The sequence below is a fragment of the Lampetra planeri genome, chromosome 48, assembly GCF_965212315.1.
Source record: "Lampetra planeri chromosome 48, kcLamPlan1.2.h2, whole genome shotgun sequence".
In the NCBI taxonomy this organism is placed as follows: Eukaryota; Metazoa; Chordata; class Hyperoartia; order Petromyzontiformes; family Petromyzontidae; genus Lampetra; species Lampetra planeri.
Genome location: NC_136154.1, coordinates 963793 through 985525, shown reverse-complemented (window position 1 = coordinate 985525; position 21733 = coordinate 963793). Strand labels below are relative to the sequence as shown.

Genomic DNA, 21733 nt, shown 5'->3' with positions numbered 1-21733 from the left:
TCTCAGGGCCAGGGAATTGGACAGGACCCTTCCCAGGCCAAGTAACACTGCGGCGCCGTGGGCGGATTTGAGATCGCACGACCACGGCGAGCTCAGAGAGCCCCGCAGTTAGAAACGCATACAAACACAAACACGGGTCAGCAAGGCAAATAGCTGGGATCAGGACCCGGGACGACTGATTGGTCGAAAGTTCAAAGGCCGGCGGGATCGCAAAAGAGCGGGAAATCCTAGGCTCAGGATTGGTCGAGAGACCAAGGCGGTCGGGACGGGGGCGCCTAGCCTTTGATGTGAATAGTTTAAAAGAAAACGCAGGGGCAGTAGGGAACTCTCTTCTTCTGGAGTTTGGACACGGGGTCAGCGACGAAGGAGTCATCGGGCGAGCCGCTAGATTGTCTGCAGGACGATCTGAGCGCCGCAAGGTCACCAAGGACTACAGACGGTATCGTGTTGCGCGCCTTACAACACCTCAGAGCGGAGGGTAGGATCCGTAGGAGAGGGTTAGTTCGGGGTAAGGACGAGTAGGAAAGCGGTTTAGCAGAGAGCGCAGCATAGAATAGGGCTACACGGCACCAGAGTGTGGGTTAGAAGCGCCTTGCTGTCCCGCACACACACACGGGTGGCTCGGTTGGTTAGCAAGGGCTAATAAAATCTCGAGCGTAGTAACAAAACCGTGTTGTTGGGTGTTTTTGGAACGTGGTATTAGCGTGCACTGCATTCGCGAGTGTGTGGTCGTTGTACGCATAAAGGCCGTGGTCTCTGTACGATTGTGCGGGTACGGAGGTGTGTGCGTTAACGCCCGGGGAGAGCACTTTTGGTGTGTTGGCGTGACTACGCAGCCGTGTGAGAGGAGAATCGTCCTTGTACGATATTTGTGTTGACGTGCACGCGCGAGTGGGGGAGGGGACGAGTCGTCGTGTCGGCGTGTGCCCCGCTTGCGTGCGCTCGTTACTTGCGTAAGCTCTCGGCGTGCGTAATCGGCGTGCCCAAGGTGCGCGATCGTAACGTGGGCGGCCAGCGCGGCGCAGAGCGGCGCAGGAGTGGGTATCGCGTGTGGAGCTGTATGCGTGTGTGCGCGCACGTTCACGACGTGTGTAACACAGGTGCGCGATCCTAACGTGAGTGGTCAGGGTTGGGTGAGTGCCGTGCAGAGCTGTGTGTGGGTGTGCGCGTGCGTGGTTATCCATGCCTGCTACGCGGACCCGCGGTGGAGGGGAATCCTCGGGTGACGGCTCCCACACCCTGGGTGAGGAGCCTAGCGGCGGTTCGCTTAGCAGCGGGGGGGCGATTGATGATGTTAGTCCGGCCGTTAGTATTATCGAGGGAGGGATCTCGGGGGCTAGCGACCCCCACAAATTGGTGTCGGAAGCGGTACGGACCCCCGCGTTACCTCACGCTAAAATAAGACTGATATTTACCGGCCGGGGGGCCCCTTCGTGGAAGGCATTCGCCCGCAATCTCTTAGGGGCCAAGGAAATTAATGGATGGACGGACGCGCAGGCAGTACGTCAACTTAATATGAATCTTGATGGGCGGGCAGCCGATTTTGTAGAAGCGTTACCCGCGAGCGCACAGACACAACTAGAGGAGCTGATGCGCCGACTCGATCAGCGTTTTGGCACGCGTGACGAGGAGGAAGCAAAATCGGCCTTAGAGGCGCGCCGTCGCCAACCTGGCGAAGATCTCCGTGATTACGCCGAGGATGTGCGCGAGTTAACAAAGATCGCACGCCCGGGGTACGCAACTGAGGTTATTGAGGAACTGGCTGCCGAGAAAATCCAGCGGTACCTGTCTCGCACGGCGTGGTGGCAGCCAGACATGAGCTGCCCACGTCTTCCCTTTAACACCCTTGTCGAGCGCGCACGTAAGTGTGAAAGAATTCACAGCGAACGCGCGCAGCTCCGGGGGCTGGGACGAGAGCGCGCCATTGCGAGCCTGCTCTCGGAAGACGAGGAGGAGGAACAGGAGCTCGCGAGGACGGTAAGGGGCCGGGAAAGAGAACCTCCAGTGTCCCGCGAGACAACCCCGGGATGGGTTGCCGGTATACAAACGGGTATAAAGGATGTCTCCGGCCAGGTAACCCAGGTACGCGAGGAAACGAACAAAAATATGACCCAATTGCAATCCTCCGTTGAGACCATCCGATCTGAAATGGGGGACCTACGCGCCACGGTGGGAGGGTTATCTGGGAGGGTAGCCCGACTAGAGGCGGAGGGTGGACAGCGGCGTAATGGGGGGGGAGGGAGTGGGCGGGGGGCCCACTACGGAGCCGCCCCCCCTCCCCGGGCATGTTATATGTGCGATCGCCGAGGGCATCTAGTGAGAGACTGTCCTGAAATCACCCGAGCTAGGCAGGCGCGGGGGTTAAACTCCAACGCCTCCTAGTGAGCGGACCAACTAGGGGTGCAATCGACGCGGTCCCGATACAAATAGACGGTAATGGTAATAATGGCGAGCGAGTGATCTCCACACAGGTTCCAACAACAACGCCCACGGAAACGGTGACTCCTGGCGACTGGCTACGGGAGCTGGTGGCGGGGATCACGGGGGCCACGTCGCTGGTGGAAGGGGAGGTACACGGAGTGCGTACCCGAATTCTGCTGGACACGGGGGCGGTGGCCTCGCTCGTGAGCGCAGCGCACTGCAGCGCGATCGGGGTCGACGTGCGTCACCTGCAGGCACCGGACCGCGCGCTGCACACGGCGAGCGGAGCCGGAATGGGGCTGCTGGGGAGAGCCACCCTAGAGGTCCGCATAGGAAACCAGGTGTGCACACAGGAATTCTACGTTTCGAGTGTGTTGTGCCACGAGTGCATTGCAGGAACGGACCTCCTGGAAAAGTTGGGACTTAACGTACAGCCCCGGCAACGATGCGCTACGGTGGAGGGCAGCGGGGAGCGGATTCCGTTCCTAGGACAGGAGCCGAATCGCCCACGCTTCACACCCGTGGCCGCTACGCTGGTGTCGGCCGTCACCATCGGGCCTCTCGCCGAGATGCTGGTGCCAGTGGCAACCCTCTCCACCGACCCAACCCACCGACCATCGGGCGAGGTAATGCTGACTCCTCACCCGGAGTTGGCATCGCGATACGGGGTGGTAGGGTCAGCCACACTGGTAAACGCAGATGGGGGCCGGCTGTTTATACGTGTGTTTAACCCACACAGTACCCCGGCAATGATACGACGACGCACCCCGGTAGCCACCGTACACCCCCTGCACGCTCGCCACTCGAACGACTCGGTGTTCGCACTCTGGGCGGAGGACCCTGGCCGCCCCGAGGACAGCCAGGATCTGGCCTGGCGGGTCGGCCCGACCCCCCGAGCCGAGATTGTTCCCCTGCAGGATGCGTTACATGTGCCTTGGGCAGCCTTACCTAAGGGGGAGGCCGATCAGCTGCGCGGGTTATTGCGGGAGTACGCCGACGTGTTCAGTGAGCACGATTCGGACGTGGGCCGGACCGACCTGGTCAAGCACCAAATTGACACAGGTGCAGCCCGACCCATCAAACTCCCCGCATACCGAGTGGGCGCGCCTGAACGGACCCAGATCAAAGAGGCAGTCACGGATATGCTACGCGATAACATAATCCAGCCCTCCGCGAGCCCTTGGTCTGCCCCGGTGGTACTGGTAACGAAAAAGGACGGATCGACTCGGTTCTGCGTTGATTACCGAAAATTGAACGCAGTCACCCTCGGCGACGCTTTTCCCATCCCACGCATCGACGACACCTTCGACAGTCTCGCAGGAGCGCGGTATTTTTCCACCCTCGATCTGGCGTCCGGTTACTGGCAGGTGGAGATGACGGAGGAGGATCGGCCAAAAACAGCATTCACCACCCCGATGGGCCTGTTTGAGTTTCGAGTGTTGCCGTTCGGACTCACTAACGCGCCCGCGACGTTCCAGCGGTTGATGGAGTTGGTGATGCGGGGCTTGCAGTGGGAACAGTGCCTGATTTACCTGGACGACGTAATAGTGTTCAGTAGGTCGCTGTCCGAACACTGGTCCAGGCTGCGGGAAGTATTCCAGCGACTGCGAGCAGCCCATCTCAAGCTCAAGCCACGTAAGTGTTACATTGCGCAACGCGAGGTGGGGTACCTCGGACACCGAGTCAGCGAGGCAGGGGTGAGCACCGATCCCGAGAAGGTGCGTGCCGTAATGGATTGGCCGCGGCCGAGGAACCTGACGGAGATCAGGTCATTCTTGGGACTCGCCACTTATTACCGTCGATTTGTAAAGGGATTCAGTGAGATTGCACGCCCCCTCACCCAACTCACCTCCCCTAAGAACCCCTATCAGTGGTCGGAGGCCTGCCAGACGGCTTTCACCACACTCAAAGACCACCTCACCCACACCCCCACCTTGGCTTTCCCAGATTTCACCACCGATTTTATTTTGGACACTGACGCCTGCAGCAGTGGGCTGGGCGCGGTGCTGTCGCAAGTGCAGGGTGGGACGGAGCGGGTCATCGCATACGCCAGTCGGACCCTGAGCGGGGCCGAACTGAACTATTGTGTAACCCGTCAGGAACTGTATGCTGTAATTTTCGCGTGTAAACAGTTCCGACCGTACTTGTACGGCAGGAAATGTCGTGTGCGCACCGATCATTATGCACTGCAGTTCCTCCTTACATTCAAGGAACCGCGAGGGCAGATGGCTCGATGGCTGGCGCAGCTGCAGGAGTACAACCTGCAGATCGAGTACCGAGCGGGGCGAACACACGCGAACGCGGACGCCTTGTCAAGACGGCCCGCGGTGCGCGCTGAGACGAGGGAGGGAGACGCCTGCCCGTGCTTCACGGGGGGACGCTGCCGCCAGACAGCAGAACCCAAGGAGCGCGCGGAAACTAAACTCCCCCCCCCGAGAGAGAGTGCAGTGTGCGCCGCAGGAACCCCTGCAGAAGGAGCCCGGGGACAGACGGATCATCCCACCCCAACCGGGCGGATCCAAGAGGATGTCGGCTGCGCCTTCCCGGGCTTGGACGACGAGCAGCTGCGACAAACCCAGCAGCGGGATCCGGATCTGGCGGCGGTGGAGGCGGCACTGCGAGAGAGGAAGGATGCACTACCAGGGCCCTGGAGCGGTTTGTATGCCCGGTTGTGTGTAGAAAACGGGGTGGTGAGGGAACTGGCCGACGCTGGGCAGCCGGGGTGCATCTGCGTTCCCGCCCATGTGCGGCCCCAACTACTACGACTGGTACACGACCACCCGCTCGGGGGCCATGATGGGGAACGGCGCACCCGGGAGACTCTGCGTCGCCAGTATCTCTGGCCTAAATTAGCGCAAGATGTGGCCGCCTGGGTGCAGGGCTGCCGGGCCTGTCAGCAGTGTGGGCAAAAGCCGGCGAGGTACCAGTTACCCCTGAGGCCGTTCCGAGTCAGTCGGACGAATCAGTTGGTCGGAATCGACCTGCAGGGGCCCTTTCCACGATCCCACCGGGGCAACCGATATATTCTTGTAGCGGTGGAGTACTTCACCCGCTACCCCGTGGCGGTGGCTATCCCGGATAAAACAGCCCTCGTAGTGGCCCGGGCCTTCGTGGAAAACTACGTACTTAAGTGCGGGATCCCCGAACGAGTCATTACCGACCAGGGTAGTGAATTCGAGGCCGAACTATTCCAGGCGCTGTGCCGAGAGTTCGGGATCCAGAAGGACCGAACCACGGCATATCACCCCCAGGCGAACGGGATGGTAGAGAGGATGAACCAGACTCTGGCCGGGAAGCTTAAACGCATGGCGGCCGCGAATCAACAGGACTGGGACGAACACCTCCCCTATGCCCTGTTCGCCTACACCACCGCCGTTCACACATCTACAGGACAGACCCCGTTCCTAATGATGTTTGGTCGCGAGTCTCGCCTGCCCGCAGATCTGCTGTTCGGTGTCCCTCCGCCGCAACGGGAGGAAGGGAGCCACCCCATGGAGCACTTGCTGGAGACCCTGCGAGAGGCCAGGGGCCGAGCCTACCCGCACGGAGAGGCCGCGCACCAGCGGCAAGAGCAGGGCGCCCGACCCCGTATGGAGCCCCCCTTCTACACTGCGGGCTCCGAGGTGTGGCTGTACACTCCCCGCGTCGGTGCCGGACAGGTGGGGAAGCTGACCACCTACTGGCGAGGACCCTGGATTGTGAGACGGCAGATCTCACCATGGACGGTGCTGATTCAGGGAGGAGAGAGGGGCCGGGAGATGGTGGTCAACATCCGCCGACTGAAGCCGTGGCGAGCAGCCCCCGAGGGGGGGAGCCCCGCCGTCCAAGTACCCCGAAACCCCGGGGTCCCCCCACCCCCCGTGCCCGGGGGCCTCGCGCAGTATATGGGCCCCACGGAGCCCCGGGCTCCGAGGGGCCCCGGGCGGGGCCGGGGGCGACGAGGACGGCGACCCTTAAACCCCACCGCCTCTGAGTTTGTCCCCCAGCCCGCAGGTGCCGGAGACCGAGGGGAGCCGTTGGAATGGAGGAGGAGACCACCGCCGGAGCCCCAGGAGACGGAGCCGCCACCCCCGAGGCCAGCCACAAGGGCCGGGCGAATCCCGCGGACCCCGCGGCGATACCTCGTGGGGGCAACCCAGGCGAGGTGCTCCAGTCAACCCGGGACGGGGACTGGCACCCCGGGGGGCTATGTGGTGCCACAGCGACGGGGCCGCTCGGCCGAGCCAGGGAGCCGCCCGGCTTCCACCGCCGCACTGCCCCCCATCACCCCCCCCACATAAACACGCACCCGCACCCACGTAGGGCCTCGTGGTCGGGTCACCTACCCTGAGTTTTCACCCGAGGGCCCCCTAGGGGGGTTACCCCACGGTTTCTCAGGGCCAGGGAATTGGACAGGACCCTTCCCAGGCCAAGTAACACTGCGGCGCCGTGGGCGGATTTGAGATCGCACGACCACGGCGAGCTCAGAGAGCCCCGCAGTTAGAAACGCATACAAACACAAACACGGGTCAGCAAGGCAAATAGCTGGGATCAGGACCCGGGACGACTGATTGGTCGAAAGTTCAAAGGCCGGCGGGATCGCAAAAGAGCGGGAAATCCTAGGCTCAGGATTGGTCGAGAGACCAAGGCGGTCGGGACGGGGGCGCCTAGCCTTTGATGTGAATAGTTTAAAAGAAAACGCAGGGGCAGTAGGGAACTCTCTTCTTCTGGAGTTTGGACACGGGGTCAGCGACGAAGGAGTCATCGGGCGAGCCGCTAGATTGTCTGCAGGACGATCTGAGCGCCGCAAGGTCACCAAGGACTACAGACGGTATCGTGTTGCGCGCCTTACAACACCTCAGAGCGGAGGGTAGGATCCGTAGGAGAGGGTTAGTTCGGGGTAAGGACGAGTAGGAAAGCGGTTTAGCAGAGAGCGCAGCATAGAATAGGGCTACACGGCACCAGAGTGTGGGTTAGAAGCGCCTTGCTGTCCCGCACACACACACGGGTGGCTCGGTTGGTTAGCAAGGGCTAATAAAATCTCGAGCGTAGTAACAAAACCGTGTTGTTGGGTGTTTTTGGAACGTGGTATTAGCGTGCACTGCATTCGCGAGTGTGTGGTCGTTGTACGCATAAAGGCCGTGGTCTCTGTACGATTGTGCGGGTACGGAGGTGTGTGCGTTAACGCCCGGGGAGAGCACTTTTGGTGTGTTGGCGTGACTACGCAGCCGTGTGAGAGGAGAATCGTCCTTGTACGATATTTGTGTTGACGTGCACGCGCGAGTGGGGGAGGGGACGAGTCGTCGTGTCGGCGTGTGCCCCGCTTGCGTGCGCTCGTTACTTGCGTAAGCTCTCGGCGTGCGTAATCGGCGTGCCCAAGGTGCGCGATCGTAACGTGGGCGGCCAGCGCGGCGCAGAGCGGCGCAGGAGTGGGTATGTGGGGGTCGCTAGCCCCCGAGATCCCTCCCTCGATAATACTAACGGCCGGACTAACATCATCAATCGCCCCCCCCGCTGCTAAGCGAACCGCCGCTAGGCTCCTCACCCAGGGTGTGGGAGCCGTCACCCGAGGATTCCCCTCCACCGCGGGTCCGCGTAGCAGGCATGGATAACCACGCACGCGCACACCCACACACAGCTCTGCACGGCACTCACCCAACCCTGACCACTCACGTTAGGATCGCGCACCTGTGTTACACACGTCGTGAACGTGCGCGCACACACGCATACAGCTCCACACGCGATACCCACTCCTGCGCCGCTCTGCGCCGCGCTGGCCGCCCACGTTACGATCGCGCACCTTGGGCACGCCGATTACGCACGCCGAGAGCTTACGCAAGTAACGAGCGCACGCAAGCGGGGCACACGCCGACACGACGACTCGTCCCCTCCCCCACTCGCGCGTGCACGTCAACACAAATATCGTACAAGGACGATTCTCCTCTCACACGGCTGCGTAGTCACGCCAACACACCAAAAGTGCTCTCCCCGGGCGTTAACGCACACACCTCCGTACCCGCACAATCGTACAGAGACCACGGCCTTTATGCGTACAACGACCACACACTCGCGAATGCAGTGCACGCTAATACCACGTTCCAAAAACACCCAACAACACGGTTTTGTTACTACGCTCGAGATTTTATTAGCCCTTGCTAACCAACCGAGCCACCCGTGTGTGTGTGCGGGACAGCAAGGCGCTTCTAACCCACACTCTGGTGCCGTGTAGCCCTATTCTATGCTGCGCTCTCTGCTAAACCGCTTTCCTACTCGTCCTTACCCCGAACTAACCCTCTCCTACGGATCCTACCCTCCGCTCTGAGGTGTTGTAAGGCGCGCAACACGATACCGTCTGTAGTCCTTGGTGACCTTGCGGCGCTCAGATCGTCCTGCAGACAATCTAGCGGCTCGCCCGATGACTCCTTCGTCGCTGACCCCGTGTCCAAACTCCAGAAGAAGAGAGTCCCCTACTGCCCCTGCGTTTTCTTTTAAACTATTCACATCAAAGGCTAGGCGCCCCCGTCCCGACCGCCTTGGTCTCTCGACCAATCCTGAGCCTAGGATTTCCCGCTCTTTTGCGATCCCGCCGGCCTTTGAACTTTCGACCAATCAGTCGTCCCGGGTCCTGATCCCAGCTATCTGCCTTGCTGACCCGTGTTTGTGTTTGTATGCGTTTCTAACTGCGGGGCTCTCTGAGCTCGCCGTGGTCGTGCGATCTCAAATCCGCCCACGGCGCCGCAGTGTTACTTGGCCTGGGAAGGGTCCTGTCCAATTCCCTGGCCCTGAGAAACCGTGGGGTAACCCCCCTAGGGGGCCCTCGGGTGAAAACTCAGGGTAGGTGACCCGACCACGAGGCCCTACGTGGGTGCGGGTGCGTGTTTATGTGGGGGAGGTGATGGGGGGCAGTGCGGCGGTGGAAGCCGGGCGGCTCCCTGGCTCGGCCGAGCGGCCCCGTCGCTGTGGCACCACATAGCCCCCCGGGGTGCCAGTCCCCGTCCCGGGTTGACTGGAGCACCTCGCCTGGGTTGCCCCCACGAGGTATCGCCTCGGGGTCCGCGGGATTCGCCCGGCCCTTGTGGCTGGCCTCGGGGGTGGCGGCTCCGTCTCCTGGGGCTCCGGCGGTGGTCTCCTCCTCCATTCCAACGGCTCCCCTCGGTCTCCGGCACCTGCGGGCTGGGGGACAAACTCAGAGGCGGTGGGGTTTAAGGGTCGCCGTCCTCGTCGCCCCCGGCCCCGCCCGGGGCCCCTCGGAGCCCGGGGCTCCGTGGGGCCCATATACTGCGCGAGGCCCCCGGGCACGGGGGGTGGGGGGACCCCGGGGTTTCGGGGTACTTGGACGGCGGGGCTCCCCCCCTCGGGGGCTGCTCGCCACGGCTTCAGTCGGCGGATGTTGACCACCATCTCCCGGCCCCTCTCTCCTCCCTGAATCAGCACCGTCCATGGTGAGATCTGCCGTCTCACAATCCAGGGTCCTCGCCAGTAGGTGGTCAGCTTCCCCACCTGTCCGGCACCGACGCGGGGAGTGTACAGCCACACCTCGGAGCCCGCAGTGTAAAAGGGGGGCTCCATACGGGGTCGGGCGCCCTGCTCTTGCCGCTGGTGCGCGGCCTCTCCGTGCGGGTAGGCTCGGCCCCTGGCCTCTCGCAGGGTCTCCAGCAAGTGCTCCATGGGGTGGCTCCCTTCCTCCCGTTGCGGCGGAGGGACACCGAACAGCAGATCTGCGGGCAGGCGAGACTCGCGACCAAACATCATTAGGAACGGGGTCTGTCCTGTAGATGTGTGAACGGCGGTGGTGTAGGCGAACAGGGCATAGGGGAGGTGTTCGTCCCAGTCCTGTTGATTCGCGGCCGCCATGCGTTTAAGCTTCCCGGCCAGAGTCTGGTTCATCCTCTCTACCATCCCGTTCGCCTGGGGGTGATATGCCGTGGTTCGGTCCTTCTGGATCCCGAACTCTCGGCACAGCGCCTGGAATAGTTCGGCCTCGAATTCACTACCCTGGTCGGTAATGACTCGTTCGGGGATCCCGCACTTAAGTACGTAGTTTTCCACGAAGGCCCGGGCCACTACGAGGGCTGTTTTATCCGGGATAGCCACCGCCACGGGGTAGCGGGTGAAGTACTCCACCGCTACAAGAATATATCGGTTGCCCCGGTGGGATCGTGGAAAGGGCCCCTGCAGGTCGATTCCGACCAACTGATTCGTCCGACTGACTCGGAACGGCCTCAGGGGTACCTGGTACCTCGCCGGCTTTTGCCCACACTGCTGACAGGCCCGGCAGCCCTGCACCCAGGCGGCCACATCTTGCGCTAATTTAGGCCAGAGATACTGGCGACGCAGAGTCTCCCGGGTGCGCCGTTCCCCATCATGGCGACCCCAACTACTACGACTGGTACACGACCACCCGCTCGGGGATGCAGTGCACGCTAATACCACGTTCCAAAAACACCCAACAACACGGTTTTGTTACTACGCTCGAGATTTTATTAGCCCTTGCTAACCAACCGAGCCACCCGTGTGTGTGTGCGGGACAGCAAGGCGCTTCTAACCCACACTCTGGTGCCGTGTAGCCCTATTCTATGCTGCGCTCTCTGCTAAACCGCTTTCCTACTCGTCCTTACCCCGAACTAACCCTCTCCTACGGATCCTACCCTCCGCTCTGAGGTGTTGTAAGGCGCGCAACACGATACCGTCTGTAGTCCTTGGTGACCTTGCGGCGCTCAGATCGTCCTGCAGACAATCTAGCGGCTCGCCCGATGACTCCTTCGTCGCTGACCCCGTGTCCAAACTCCAGAAGAAGAGAGTCCCCTACTGCCCCTGCGTTTTCTTTTAAACTATTCACATCAAAGGCTAGGCGCCCCCGTCCCGACCGCCTTGGTCTCTCGACCAATCCTGAGCCTAGGATTTCCCGCTCTTTTGCGATCCCGCCGGCCTTTGAACTTTCGACCAATCAGTCGTCCCGGGTCCTGATCCCAGCTATCTGCCTTGCTGACCCGTGTTTGTGTTTGTATGCGTTTCTAACTGCGGGGCTCTCTGAGCTCGCCGTGGTCGTGCGATCTCAAATCCGCCCACGGCGCCGCAGTGTTACTTGGCCTGGGAAGGGTCCTGTCCAATTCCCTGGCCCTGAGAAACCGTGGGGTAACCCCCCTAGGGGGCCCTCGGGTGAAAACTCAGGGTAGGTGACCCGACCACGAGGCCCTACGTGGGTGCGGGTGCGTGTTTATGTGGGGGAGGTGATGGGGGGCAGTGCGGCGGTGGAAGCCGGGCGGCTCCCTGGCTCGGCCGAGCGGCCCCGTCGCTGTGGCACCACAGGTATCGCGTGTGGAGCTGTATGCGTGTGTGCGCGCACGTTCACGACGTGTGTAACACAGGTGCGCGATCCTAACGTGAGTGGTCAGGGTTGGGTGAGTGCCGTGCAGAGCTGTGTGTGGGTGTGCGCGTGCGTGGTTATCCATGCCTGCTACGCGGACCCGCGGTGGAGGGGAATCCTCGGGTGACGGCTCCCACACCCTGGGTGAGGAGCCTAGCGGCGGTTCGCTTAGCAGCGGGGGGGCGATTGATGATGTTAGTCCGGCCGTTAGTATTATCGAGGGAGGGATCTCGGGGGCTAGCGACCCCCACAATATCATGCCCTGACCGAACAATGTCTCCCAAATGTTGGTTGTTCACTTGTTTTGAATTATAATTTATATCGTGAGCATTGTCGTATATTGCATGAGTAACGTACATTAAAGAAGTGATCTTCGTGATAATGTATCAACTAGATGCATGTAAGTATGAACGTTACGGGAGTAATCGAGCCCAAAGGCAGGCGTGATAAACACAGTGAGTATGGTGGCAACTCCCTCACCAGAGCTGAGTTCTGGATGATCTCAGCGACGTCCGCATTCAGTACGCCGCTTCTATAATAACCTCGGGCCTGGAGAACACTCGTTTCGAATTCGTGAGAGCGCTGATTTCGATTTCAAAGAGGCGAGGCGATAAAAGCGACGTCTTGAGATGGCGGAAACTGCTCCTGCTCAACCACCAGCTGCGGCTACTTCAGCGCCTAAAAGCCCCAAGAAGAAGCGCGCCGCTCCAAAGGCCAAGAAGGTCGGCCCCAGCGTGTCCGAGCTCATCCTCAAGGCTCTGGCCAGCAGCAAGGAGAGGAACGGCGTGTCTCTTCCTGCGCTCAAAAAGTCGCTTGCTGCCGGAGGATACGACGTGGAGAAGAACAATGCCCGCGTGAAGTTGGCCATCAAGAAGCTCGTGGCCAAAGACGCCGTGGCGCAAGTGAAGGGCAGCGGCGCGTCTGGCTCTTTCAAACTCAACAAGGAAAAGGCTGCCGCAAAGGCGAAGCCCAAGTCGTCAACGGCAAAGCCCGCAGCTAAAAAGCCCGCGGCAGCCAAGAAGGTGAAGAAGCCCGCGGCAGCCAAGAAGACCGCGCCCAAGAAGTCTCCCAAGAAAGCAAAGAAGCCCGCGGCTGCCAAGGCGGCCAAGAGCCCCAAAAAGGTGAAGTCGGTTGTTAAGCCCAAGAAGGCGGCGAAGAGCCCAGCCAAGCCCAAGGCTGCGAAGCCCAAGGTCGCTAAGCCCAAGACCGTCAAGGCCAAGGCCGCCAAACCCAAGGTGGCCAAGCCCAAGAAGGCCGCGGCCAAGCCCAAGAAGACTGCGCCAAAGAAGTGAATTCGATCGGACGACGCTCGATTCACTCCACCTCAACGGCTCTTTTCAGAGCCACCCACTTAGTTAAAAAAGTGAACCAGATGCTGCTGCGCTTCCATTAGTTCATCGGTAACACATGACAGTGTATTACGTTGCTGTTGAATGCGTGCCATATTCTGTAAGTCAAACCCATTTACGGCGTGGCGATGGTTGCTCGCCTTGCCTCGGCCCTGATCAAGGAGCTCGACGCTTGGTGCAGTTCAATCGTGAGGATTTGTGTAGATTGGATAAGTTACGTACATTCGCCAAATTAACTGTATAACGTTTTACCCACTCGATGTGTTTTAAGCATTGATGTGATGGGAGTAATCGAGCCCGAAAGCAGGGATCACAAACACAGTCGAGGCGGGTGGCATCTCCCTCACTCGAACTGAGTGCAGAGTAATCTCAGCGACGTCAGCATTCTCGCTGGCGATTCTAATCTAAATCCAGATTCAAAATCGATGCATTCTTGACGAACCTCCAATTTTGATTATGTGTTGCACCTCTTCATTCCGTCATCATGTTACTGGTGCCAAATATGGAATTTAGTCTAAAAATGTATTGATTCCAGACAGCTTTACTCAATTTGCCTTCATTCGCTCGTTCTCGCCTTTTCACTTTGTTTTTGTTTTGTAAACATTGCGGTGCACCATCTAAACTTCTCTATTAAAATTAATTTCTATACGTAAATATCGCATTGTTTGCAATGTCTTTCTTACTTTGGGAGAACTAGTTGGTGACGTTCACTCAACTATTGTGTTGGAAGCCGTTTAGCTTCACACGATTATAAAGTTAGTTCATCTTGTTCACTTGAAAACAAGACCTTACACCGATTATTCACTCCACGTGCAACCTTGCAACAGATCGCGTTCCTCTCGCGTTCGCTGCGGGTGTGCCAATATCATTACAGAGTGCTTCGAAGAAGGGTCATTGCCCAAAACGTCGCATATTATACATGTCAAGGAAGTGTTATTGACGACAGTGGAGGGTTTTCTTCGTCACAGAGGTTAAAGGTCTAAGGTTTAAGGCGGAGCCATCGCGGAGGGCAGGGGTGGTCGGTGACGTCACCACGCTTCGGGTATAAAGGCGGCTGCTGCTGCAAGCTGAGCGCGCAGTCTCTCGCGAGCTTTGTCAGAAGTAGTCGGAATGTCTGGACGCGGTAAAGGCGGTAAGGGGCTCGGCAAGGGAGGCGCAAAACGCCATCGCAAGGTGCTGCGCGACAACATCCAGGGCATCACCAAGCCCGCCATCCGCCGCCTCGCTCGCCGCGGCGGTGTGAAGCGCATCTCGGGCCTCATCTACGAGGAGACCCGCGGCGTCCTGAAGGTCTTCCTTGAGAACGTCATCCGCGACGCCGTCACCTACACGGAGCACGCCAAGCGCAAGACCGTCACCGCCATGGACGTGGTCTACGCCCTCAAGCGCCAGGGCCGCACTCTCTACGGCTTCGGAGGCTGAGCGCCCATCTCTCGCACACTAAGCCAACCCAAAGGCTCTTTTCAGAGCCACCCACCTCTTCGAAACTGCTTGCGCCAGTGTTGCCAAACACTTTCTAAATGGAGCACATGTCCTGGGTTGTTGCGCGCCAATTCCTCGTGAGCGTGGTGGACGTTTGCTTGTTGAGTTGGCGAATCTTCATCTGCTTGCACATGAATGAAAGAAATCAAGGTATTCGCGACACGTCACATTTAACAAGGCGTGATTCTTGAACGCGTTAATACAGTACCCATTTCTGGTATTTCACCGAGCGCTTGTATTTTTCCAAATTGCGTTCATAAAACGCCCGTGCGCCGTATTAGACGAGTGGTGAAACAATCCCTCGTAAGAAACAAAAAAACCCACGCTCAAAACACAATATACTGTATTGGGTATTCTCGTCATCCTTTTTAAAACAAAGGCAATGCCATGGCTGCAATTCACTAATATACATGTTTGGACATTACATTGTGTTATATTTGCAGTAAAAATCGATATTAAAGTGAACATCGCGTCCGCGTTTCTCATTGGACGCTGATGGAGAGGGATGGTACTAAAAGAGCCACTCAGCAGCGCCGCGCACTACGATCCTCTGATTTGCATCTCGCCTCCTATAAAAGGAGCTCAACGCGCGACCGACATCCACATTCGCTTCCCGTCTGTTCTGACCTGAAGCTGCCTACAACGCGTCGACATGCCCGATCCTCCCGCATCAAAGAGCGCTGGGCCGGCCAAGGTTCCTGCTCCCAAGAAGGGCTCCAAGAAGGCTGTGACCAAGGCTACGCGCAAGGATGGCAAGAAGCGACGCCACCGCAGGAAGGAGAGCTACGCCATTTACATCTACAAGGTGATGAAGCAGGTGCACCCCGATACCGGCATCTCGTCCAAGGCAATGAGCATCATGAACTCGTTCGTCAACGACATCTTCGAGCGCATCGCTTCCGAGGCGTCCCGCCTGGCGCACTACAACAAGCGCTCCACCATCACTTCTCGGGAGATCCAGACCGCAGTGCGACTGCTGCTCCCCGGCGAGCTGGCCAAGCACGCCGTGTCGGAGGGCACCAAGGCCGTCACCAAGTACACAAGCTCCAAGTGAAGCCTCGACTCCACCATTAATTACAAAGGCTCTTTTCAGAGCCACCCACCTCAACGAACCTGCTTGTACCAGTCCTAGCAGGAGTACAAAACGAAACTTCCAACAAAGCCCCGGTTCACGCGGGGACATTGTTCGCTCATTGAGTGAAGTGGAGAGATCGAACGCATTTTAACATGTTTCCACGTGAATAAAAGCGATAACAATATTCATGGCACATCATATTCACCAGCAGGCATTTCTTGGACTTGTTTGTCCATTGATTTCATCTGCAGCCCATTCAGATATTACATTGGATGTTTGGCGCCAAAACCTTGCAATGCAATATATTTAATTCGTGGTTGTATTTTCGGGCAGGAACTAACATTTTGCACGTGTACATATATGTAAAAGTAAGCGCCTAGCATGGATGACTCGTGCAGTATAATTGATCATCATCTCAATGCCAAGAGAATATATATCTATTCCTGTGATCACCTCTTTCCGACATTTTTACGTATTACTGTTTCCAATGAAGTGCAGTTTCTTAACACTTTATTTAGATCATGCAGAGCACTGTAAAGTTGTTTTCGGAAAGGTGTTTGCTTGAGAAAATAACATCCGTTAAAGACATCGACGGCGCTCAAAGGGTACTACTGCATCGTGATGCGGCATTCTGAAATGATCCAAACTGTGAACATTTTGTTGATTAAGAAGAGTTGACGACTCGAGATCATTGCACGCTGCCAACCAATCAGCACGCTCCCCTTCTTCGCACGTCACGACTCCGCTGACCAGTGAGCGCGCGCTCTGGGCTACATAAGCCGCCTTCTCCCCGCCTGTGAGAATCTTTGCCCTCACCAAGCCATGGCTCGCACCAAGCAGACGGCTCGCAAGTCCACGGGCGGCAAGGCCCCCCGCAAGCAACTCGCCACCAAGGCGGCCCGAAAGAGCGCTCCGGCCACGGGCGGCGTCAAGAAGCCTCACCGCTACAGGCCCGGCACCGTCGCTCTGCGCGAGATCCGCCGCTACCAGAAGTCCACCGAGCTGCTCATCCGCAAACTGCCCTTCCAGCGCCTCGTCAGGGAGATCGCGCAGGACTTCAAGACCGACCTGCGCTTCCAGAGCTCCGCTGTCATGGCTCTGCAGGAGGCCAGCGAAGCGTACCTTGTCGCGCTCTTCGAGGACACCAACCTGTGCGCCATCCACGCCAAGCGCGTCACCATCATGCCCAAGGACATTCAGCTCGCCCGCCGCATTCGTGGCGAGCGCGCTTGAACGCCCAGCTCGGCCCTCAAAGCACAACACAAAGGCTCTTTTCAGAGCCACCACTTACTCATGAAAACGCTTCCATGTGTGTTCTTCAAAGTTCGGGTGCCGGAAACCTTCGTTTGCTGGTCACGGCTCTCACGAGTCGTCAGGCGTAAGCGACAATGAAGTTCATTTTCTATACCCCGCCGCTCATATTTTTCAACATCACACGTTGGTGTCGTATATAAGCGTTGGGAAACCATGTTTACATAATGTACAACAAAAGGGTTATTTTGGTTAAATATATTAACTATTAAACCCAAAGATATTGGTTTATGTTGTTTCAAGCCCGAGCTGATAAGAAGTTCACATTTTGCAAACTAAGAGACTGAATTATTCACGCACATATATTTTTAGGCATTGCCCGAACAGGCGGTTAAAGGAAAATATATATACACCGTATAGGCACGTGGGCGATCAAGCACGAGCTCAAGGCTATCACAATGATTTCTTATAACCAATGCGGTCCCTCAAAATGATGATTATAATCAATAATACATTGATATTTGCGGAATCCGCTTATAAGTTTGACTTGCCAGCACGTGCCCATAAATTAACTCTATCATGCTTAAAACTTGAACCTATTAAGTACGTGTATCGCATTGTTTCATTCATAAGATGCGTGTCCGCATTAAAATATATATGGATACAAATAATTAAAGTCAACATCGAATCCTCGCGTCCCGGCTTTTCATTGGTGGCTCAAGGAGAGGGCGGGACTCGACCGAGAGGAGCCAATCAGCAGCGGCGCGCTCTACGATCCTCGTCTCCGCTATAAAAGCCGCTCCGGTGGTGCGTGTCAACGTCACAAATCGTTCGTACTTTGTCTCCAGTGCTTTTTGCATCCTAGGTCCCTTAACAATGTCTGGACGCGGCAAGACCGGTGGCAAGTCTCGCGCCAAGGCAAAGTCCCGCTCTTCCCGCGCCGGCCTGCAGTTCCCCGTGGGTCGCGTTCACAGGCTGCTCCGCAAGGGCAATTACGCCCAGCGGGTCGGCGCTGGAGCACCCGTCTACCTGGCCGCCGTGCTCGAGTACCTTTCTGCCGAGATCCTCGAGCTGGCTGGCAATGCCGCCCGCGACAACAAGAAGACGAGGATCATCCCCCGACACCTGCAGCTCGCCGTGCGAAACGACGAGGAGCTCAACAAGCTCATGGGCGGCGTGACTATCGCCCAGGGCGGTGTGCTGCCCAACATCCAGGCCGTGCTGCTGCCCAAGAAGACCTCTCAGGCAAAGAAGTGAACGCGCCGCCGCCTCTACCACCACAACAACGGCTCTTTTCAGAGCCACCCACTTACTTGCAAAGAGCTCGGACAGTCGTACACAGGAGTTTTGTTATACTGGTAGGAACGAAGTGGACCAGACCACCAATAGATTAATGTGTCCGTCCGTCAACATCGCCCCCTACTGCAAACATTTGGCATGACCCTACGAAAACCTTGACTCAGTGACGCTATCCTGGCTAAACAAGTGTAACATTCCCTTATAATTCCCTCAGCTTTTAATTAAAACATTTAAATTAATGAGGCTTTCCTGGCTAAACACGTGTAACATTCCCTAATAATTCCCTGAGATAGCTTTTAATTAAAACTTTGAAATTAAAAAAAAACTCACAGCGCCCTAAAGCCTACAGCTAGGCCTAAAGCCTAGAACTAGGCCTGAAACTCTCCATTCGTGTCGTACCCCCGCGTGTGTGAAAGGGAGTTATGTTTAACAATGTTACATTCCCTCATGTTTTTAAATAGAAACATTTAAATTTAAAGCTTTTACATGAATCATTAAATCATTTAAATTAAAAATTAACTCACAGCGCCCTAAAGCATACAGCTAGGCCTAAAGCCTAGAACTAGGCCTCAATCTCTCCCTTCGTATCGTCCGATTAGGTGTAGCAACATCGCCCCCTACTGCAAACACTTGGCAGGACCCTACAAAAACCTTTTGACTTGTGGGGGTCGCTAGCCCCCGAGATCCCTCCCTCGATAATACTAACGGCCGGACTAACATCATCAATCGCCCCCCCGCTGCTAAGCGAACCGCCGCTAAGCTCCTCACCCATGGTGTGGGAGCCGTCACCCGAGGATTCCCCTCCACCGCGGGTCCGCGTAGCAGGCATAGTTAACCACGTACGCGCACACCCACACACAGCTCTGCACGGCACTCACCCAACACTGACCACTCACGTTAGGATCGCGCACCTGTGTTACACACGTCGTGAACTTACGCAAGTAACGAGCACACGCAAGCGGGGCACACGCCGACACAACGACTCAAGCCGCCGCCGCCGTGCGCGCGAGACAAACCGTACAACAATGCGCAGCCGATTACGCGCTCGAGCCGTGGGGTCGGGGGTCAGGGGTCCACCACCGCGCCGCACTTTACGCAAGTAACGAGCACACGCAAGCGGGGCACACGCCGACACACAAAAGTGCTCTCCTCGGGCGTTAACGCACACACCCCCGTACCCGCACAATCGTACAGAGACCACGGCCTTTATGCATACGACCACACACTCGCGAATGCAGTGCACGCTAATACCACGTTCCAAAAACACCCAACAACACGGTTTTGTTACTACGCTCGAGATTTTATTAGCCCTTGCTAACCAACCGAGCCACCCGTGTGTGTGTGCGGGACAGCAAGGCGCTTCTAACCCACACTCTGGTGCCGTGTAGCCCTATTCTATGCTGCGCTCTCTGCTAAACCGCTTTCCTACTCGTCCTTACCCCGAACTAACCCTCTCCTACGGATCCTACCCTCCGCTCTGAGGTGTTGTAAGGCGCGCAACACGATACCGTCTGTAGTCCTTGGTGACCTTGCGGCGCTCAGATCGTCCTGCAGACAATCTAGCGGCTCGCCCGATGACTCCTTCGTCGCTGACCCCGTGTCCAAACTCCAGAAGAAGAGAGTTCCCTACTGCCCCTGCGTTTTCTTTTAAACTATTCACATCAAAGGCTAGGCGCCCCCGTCCCGACCGCCTTGGTCTCTCGACCAATCCTGAGCCTAGGATTTCCCGCTCTTTTGCGATCCCGCCGGCCTTTGAACTTTCGACCAATCAGTCGTCCCGGGTCCTGATCCCAGCTATCTGCCTTGCTGACCCGTGTTTGTGTTTGTATGCGTTTCTAACTGCGGGGCTCTCTGAGCTCGCCGTGGTCGTGCGATCTCAAATCCGCCCACGGCGCCGCAGTGTTACTTGGCCTGGGAAGGGTCCTGTCCAATTCCCTGGCCCTGAGAAACCGTGGGGTAACCCCCCTAGGGGGCCCTCGGGTGAAAACTCAGGGTAGGTGACCCGACCACGAGGCCCTACGTGGGTGCGGGTGCGTGTTTATGTGGGGGAGGTGATGGGGGGCAGTGCGGCGGTGGAAGCCGGGCGGCTCCCTGGCTCGGCCGAGCGGCCCCGTCGCTGTGGCACCACATAGCCCCCCGGGGTGCCAGTCCCCGTCCCGGGTTGACTGGAGCACCTCGCCTGGGTTGCCCCCACGAGGTATCGCCGCGGGGTCCGCGGGATTCGCCCGGCCCTTGTGGCTGGCCTCGGGGGTGGCGGCTCCGTCTCCTGGGGCTCCGGCGGTGGTCTCCTCCTCCATTCCAACGGCTCCCCTCGGTCTCCGGCACCTGCGGGCTGGGGGACAAACTCAGAGGCGGTGGGGTTTAAGGGTCGCCGTCCTCGTCGCCCCCGGCCCCGCCCGGGGCCCCTCGGAGCCCGGGTCTCCGTGGGGCCCATATACTGCGCGAGGCCCCCGGGCACGGGGGGTGGGGGGACCCCGGGGTTTCGGGGTACTTGGACGGCGGGGCTCCCCCCCTCGGGGGCTGCTCGCCACGGCTTCAGTCGGCGGATGTTGACCACCATCTCCCGGCCCCTCTCTCCTCCCTGAATCAGCACCGTCCATGGTGAGATCTGCCGTCTCACAATCCAGGGTCCTCGCCAGTAGGTGGTCAGCTTCCCCACCTGTCCGGCACCGACGCGGGGAGTGTACAGCCACACCTCGGAGCCCGCAGTGTAGAAGGGGGGCTCCATACGGGGTCGGGCGCCCTGCTCTTGCCGCTGGTGCGCGGCCTCTCCGTGCGGGTAGGCTCGGCCCCTGGCCTCTCGCAGGGTCTCCAGCAAGTGCTCCATGGGGTGGCTCCCTTCCTCCCGTTGCGGCGGAGGGACACCGAACAGCAGATCTGCGGGCAGGCGAGACTCGCGACCAAACATCATTAGGAACGGGGTCTGTCCTGTAGATGTGTGAACGGCGGTGGTGTAGGCGAACAGGGCATAGGGGAGGTGTTCGTCCCAGTCCTGTTGATTCGCGGCCGCCATGCGTTTAAGCTTCCCGGCCAGAGTCTGGTTCATCCTCTCTACCATCCCGTTCGCCTGGGGGTGATATGCCGTGGTTCGGTCCTTCTGGATCCCGAACTCTCGGCACAGCGCCTGGAATAGTTCGGCCTCGAATTCACTACCCTGGTCGGTAATGACTCGTTCGGGGATCCCGCACTTAAGTACGTAGTTTTCCACGAAGGCCCGGGCCACTACGAGGGCTGTTTTATCCGGGATAGCCACCGCCACGGGGTAGCGGGTGAAGTACTCCACCGCTACAAGAATATATCGGTTGCCCCGGTGGGATCGTGGAAAGGGCCCCTGCAGGTCGAATCCGACCAACTGATTCGTCCGACTGACTCGGAACGGCCTCAGGGGTACCTGGTACCTCGCCGGCTTTTGCCCACACTGCTGACAGGCCCGGCAGCCCTGCACCCAGGCGGCCACATCTTGCGCTAATTTAGGCCAGAGATACTGGCGACGCAGAGTCTCCCGGGTGC

The 21733-nt window shown here is 58.4% G+C and overlaps 4 protein-coding genes across 4 annotated transcripts; all 4 read left to right on the top strand.

Annotated features, from left to right (window-relative positions):
* The first annotated feature begins 12333 nt into the window (after positions 1–12333).
* On the top strand, positions 12334–13211 carry LOC144733807 (histone H1.2-like). Its single transcript, XM_078615819.1, has one exon. It carries the CDS (start codon positions 12397–12399, stop codon positions 13057–13059), a length of 663 nt encoding a protein of 220 aa, XP_078471945.1. The 5' UTR covers positions 12334–12396; the 3' UTR covers positions 13060–13211.
* Positions 13212–14226: 1015 nt separating this feature from the next.
* LOC144733673 (histone H4) lies at positions 14227–14538 on the top strand. Its single transcript, XM_078615700.1, has one exon. It carries the CDS (start codon positions 14227–14229, stop codon positions 14536–14538), a length of 312 nt encoding a protein of 103 aa, XP_078471826.1.
* A 712-nt stretch (positions 14539–15250) lies between these two features.
* Positions 15251–15652, top strand: LOC144733672 (histone H2B type 3-B). The gene has a single exon (XM_078615699.1). It carries the CDS (start codon positions 15251–15253, stop codon positions 15650–15652), a length of 402 nt encoding a protein of 133 aa, XP_078471825.1.
* Positions 15653–16495: 843 nt separating this feature from the next.
* Positions 16496–18199, top strand: LOC144733671 (uncharacterized). Its single transcript, XM_078615698.1, has 2 exons — positions 16496–16892; positions 17721–18199. Exons 1-2 carry the CDS (start codon positions 16496–16498, stop codon positions 18179–18181), a joined length of 858 nt encoding a protein of 285 aa, XP_078471824.1. The 3' UTR covers positions 18182–18199.
* Positions 18200–21733: the final 3534 nt, after the last annotated feature.

Excerpts from the sequence above, each read along its gene's own strand:
- LOC144733807 (XM_078615819.1), top strand. The coding sequence starts at position 12,397 with ATGGCGGAAACTGCTCCTGCTCAACCACCAGCTGCGGCTACTTCAGCG.
- LOC144733673 (XM_078615700.1), top strand. The coding sequence starts at position 14,227 with ATGTCTGGACGCGGTAAAGGCGGTAAGGGGCTCGGCAAGGGAGGCGCA.
- LOC144733672 (XM_078615699.1), top strand. The coding sequence starts at position 15,251 with ATGCCCGATCCTCCCGCATCAAAGAGCGCTGGGCCGGCCAAGGTTCCT.
- LOC144733671 (XM_078615698.1), top strand. The coding sequence starts at position 16,496 with ATGGCTCGCACCAAGCAGACGGCTCGCAAGTCCACGGGCGGCAAGGCC. Across the intron at positions 16,893-17,720 it reads GCTCGCCCGCCGCATTCGTG|CCGCTCCGGTGGTGCGTGTC; the intron begins GCGAGCGCGCTT and ends CCGCTATAAAAG.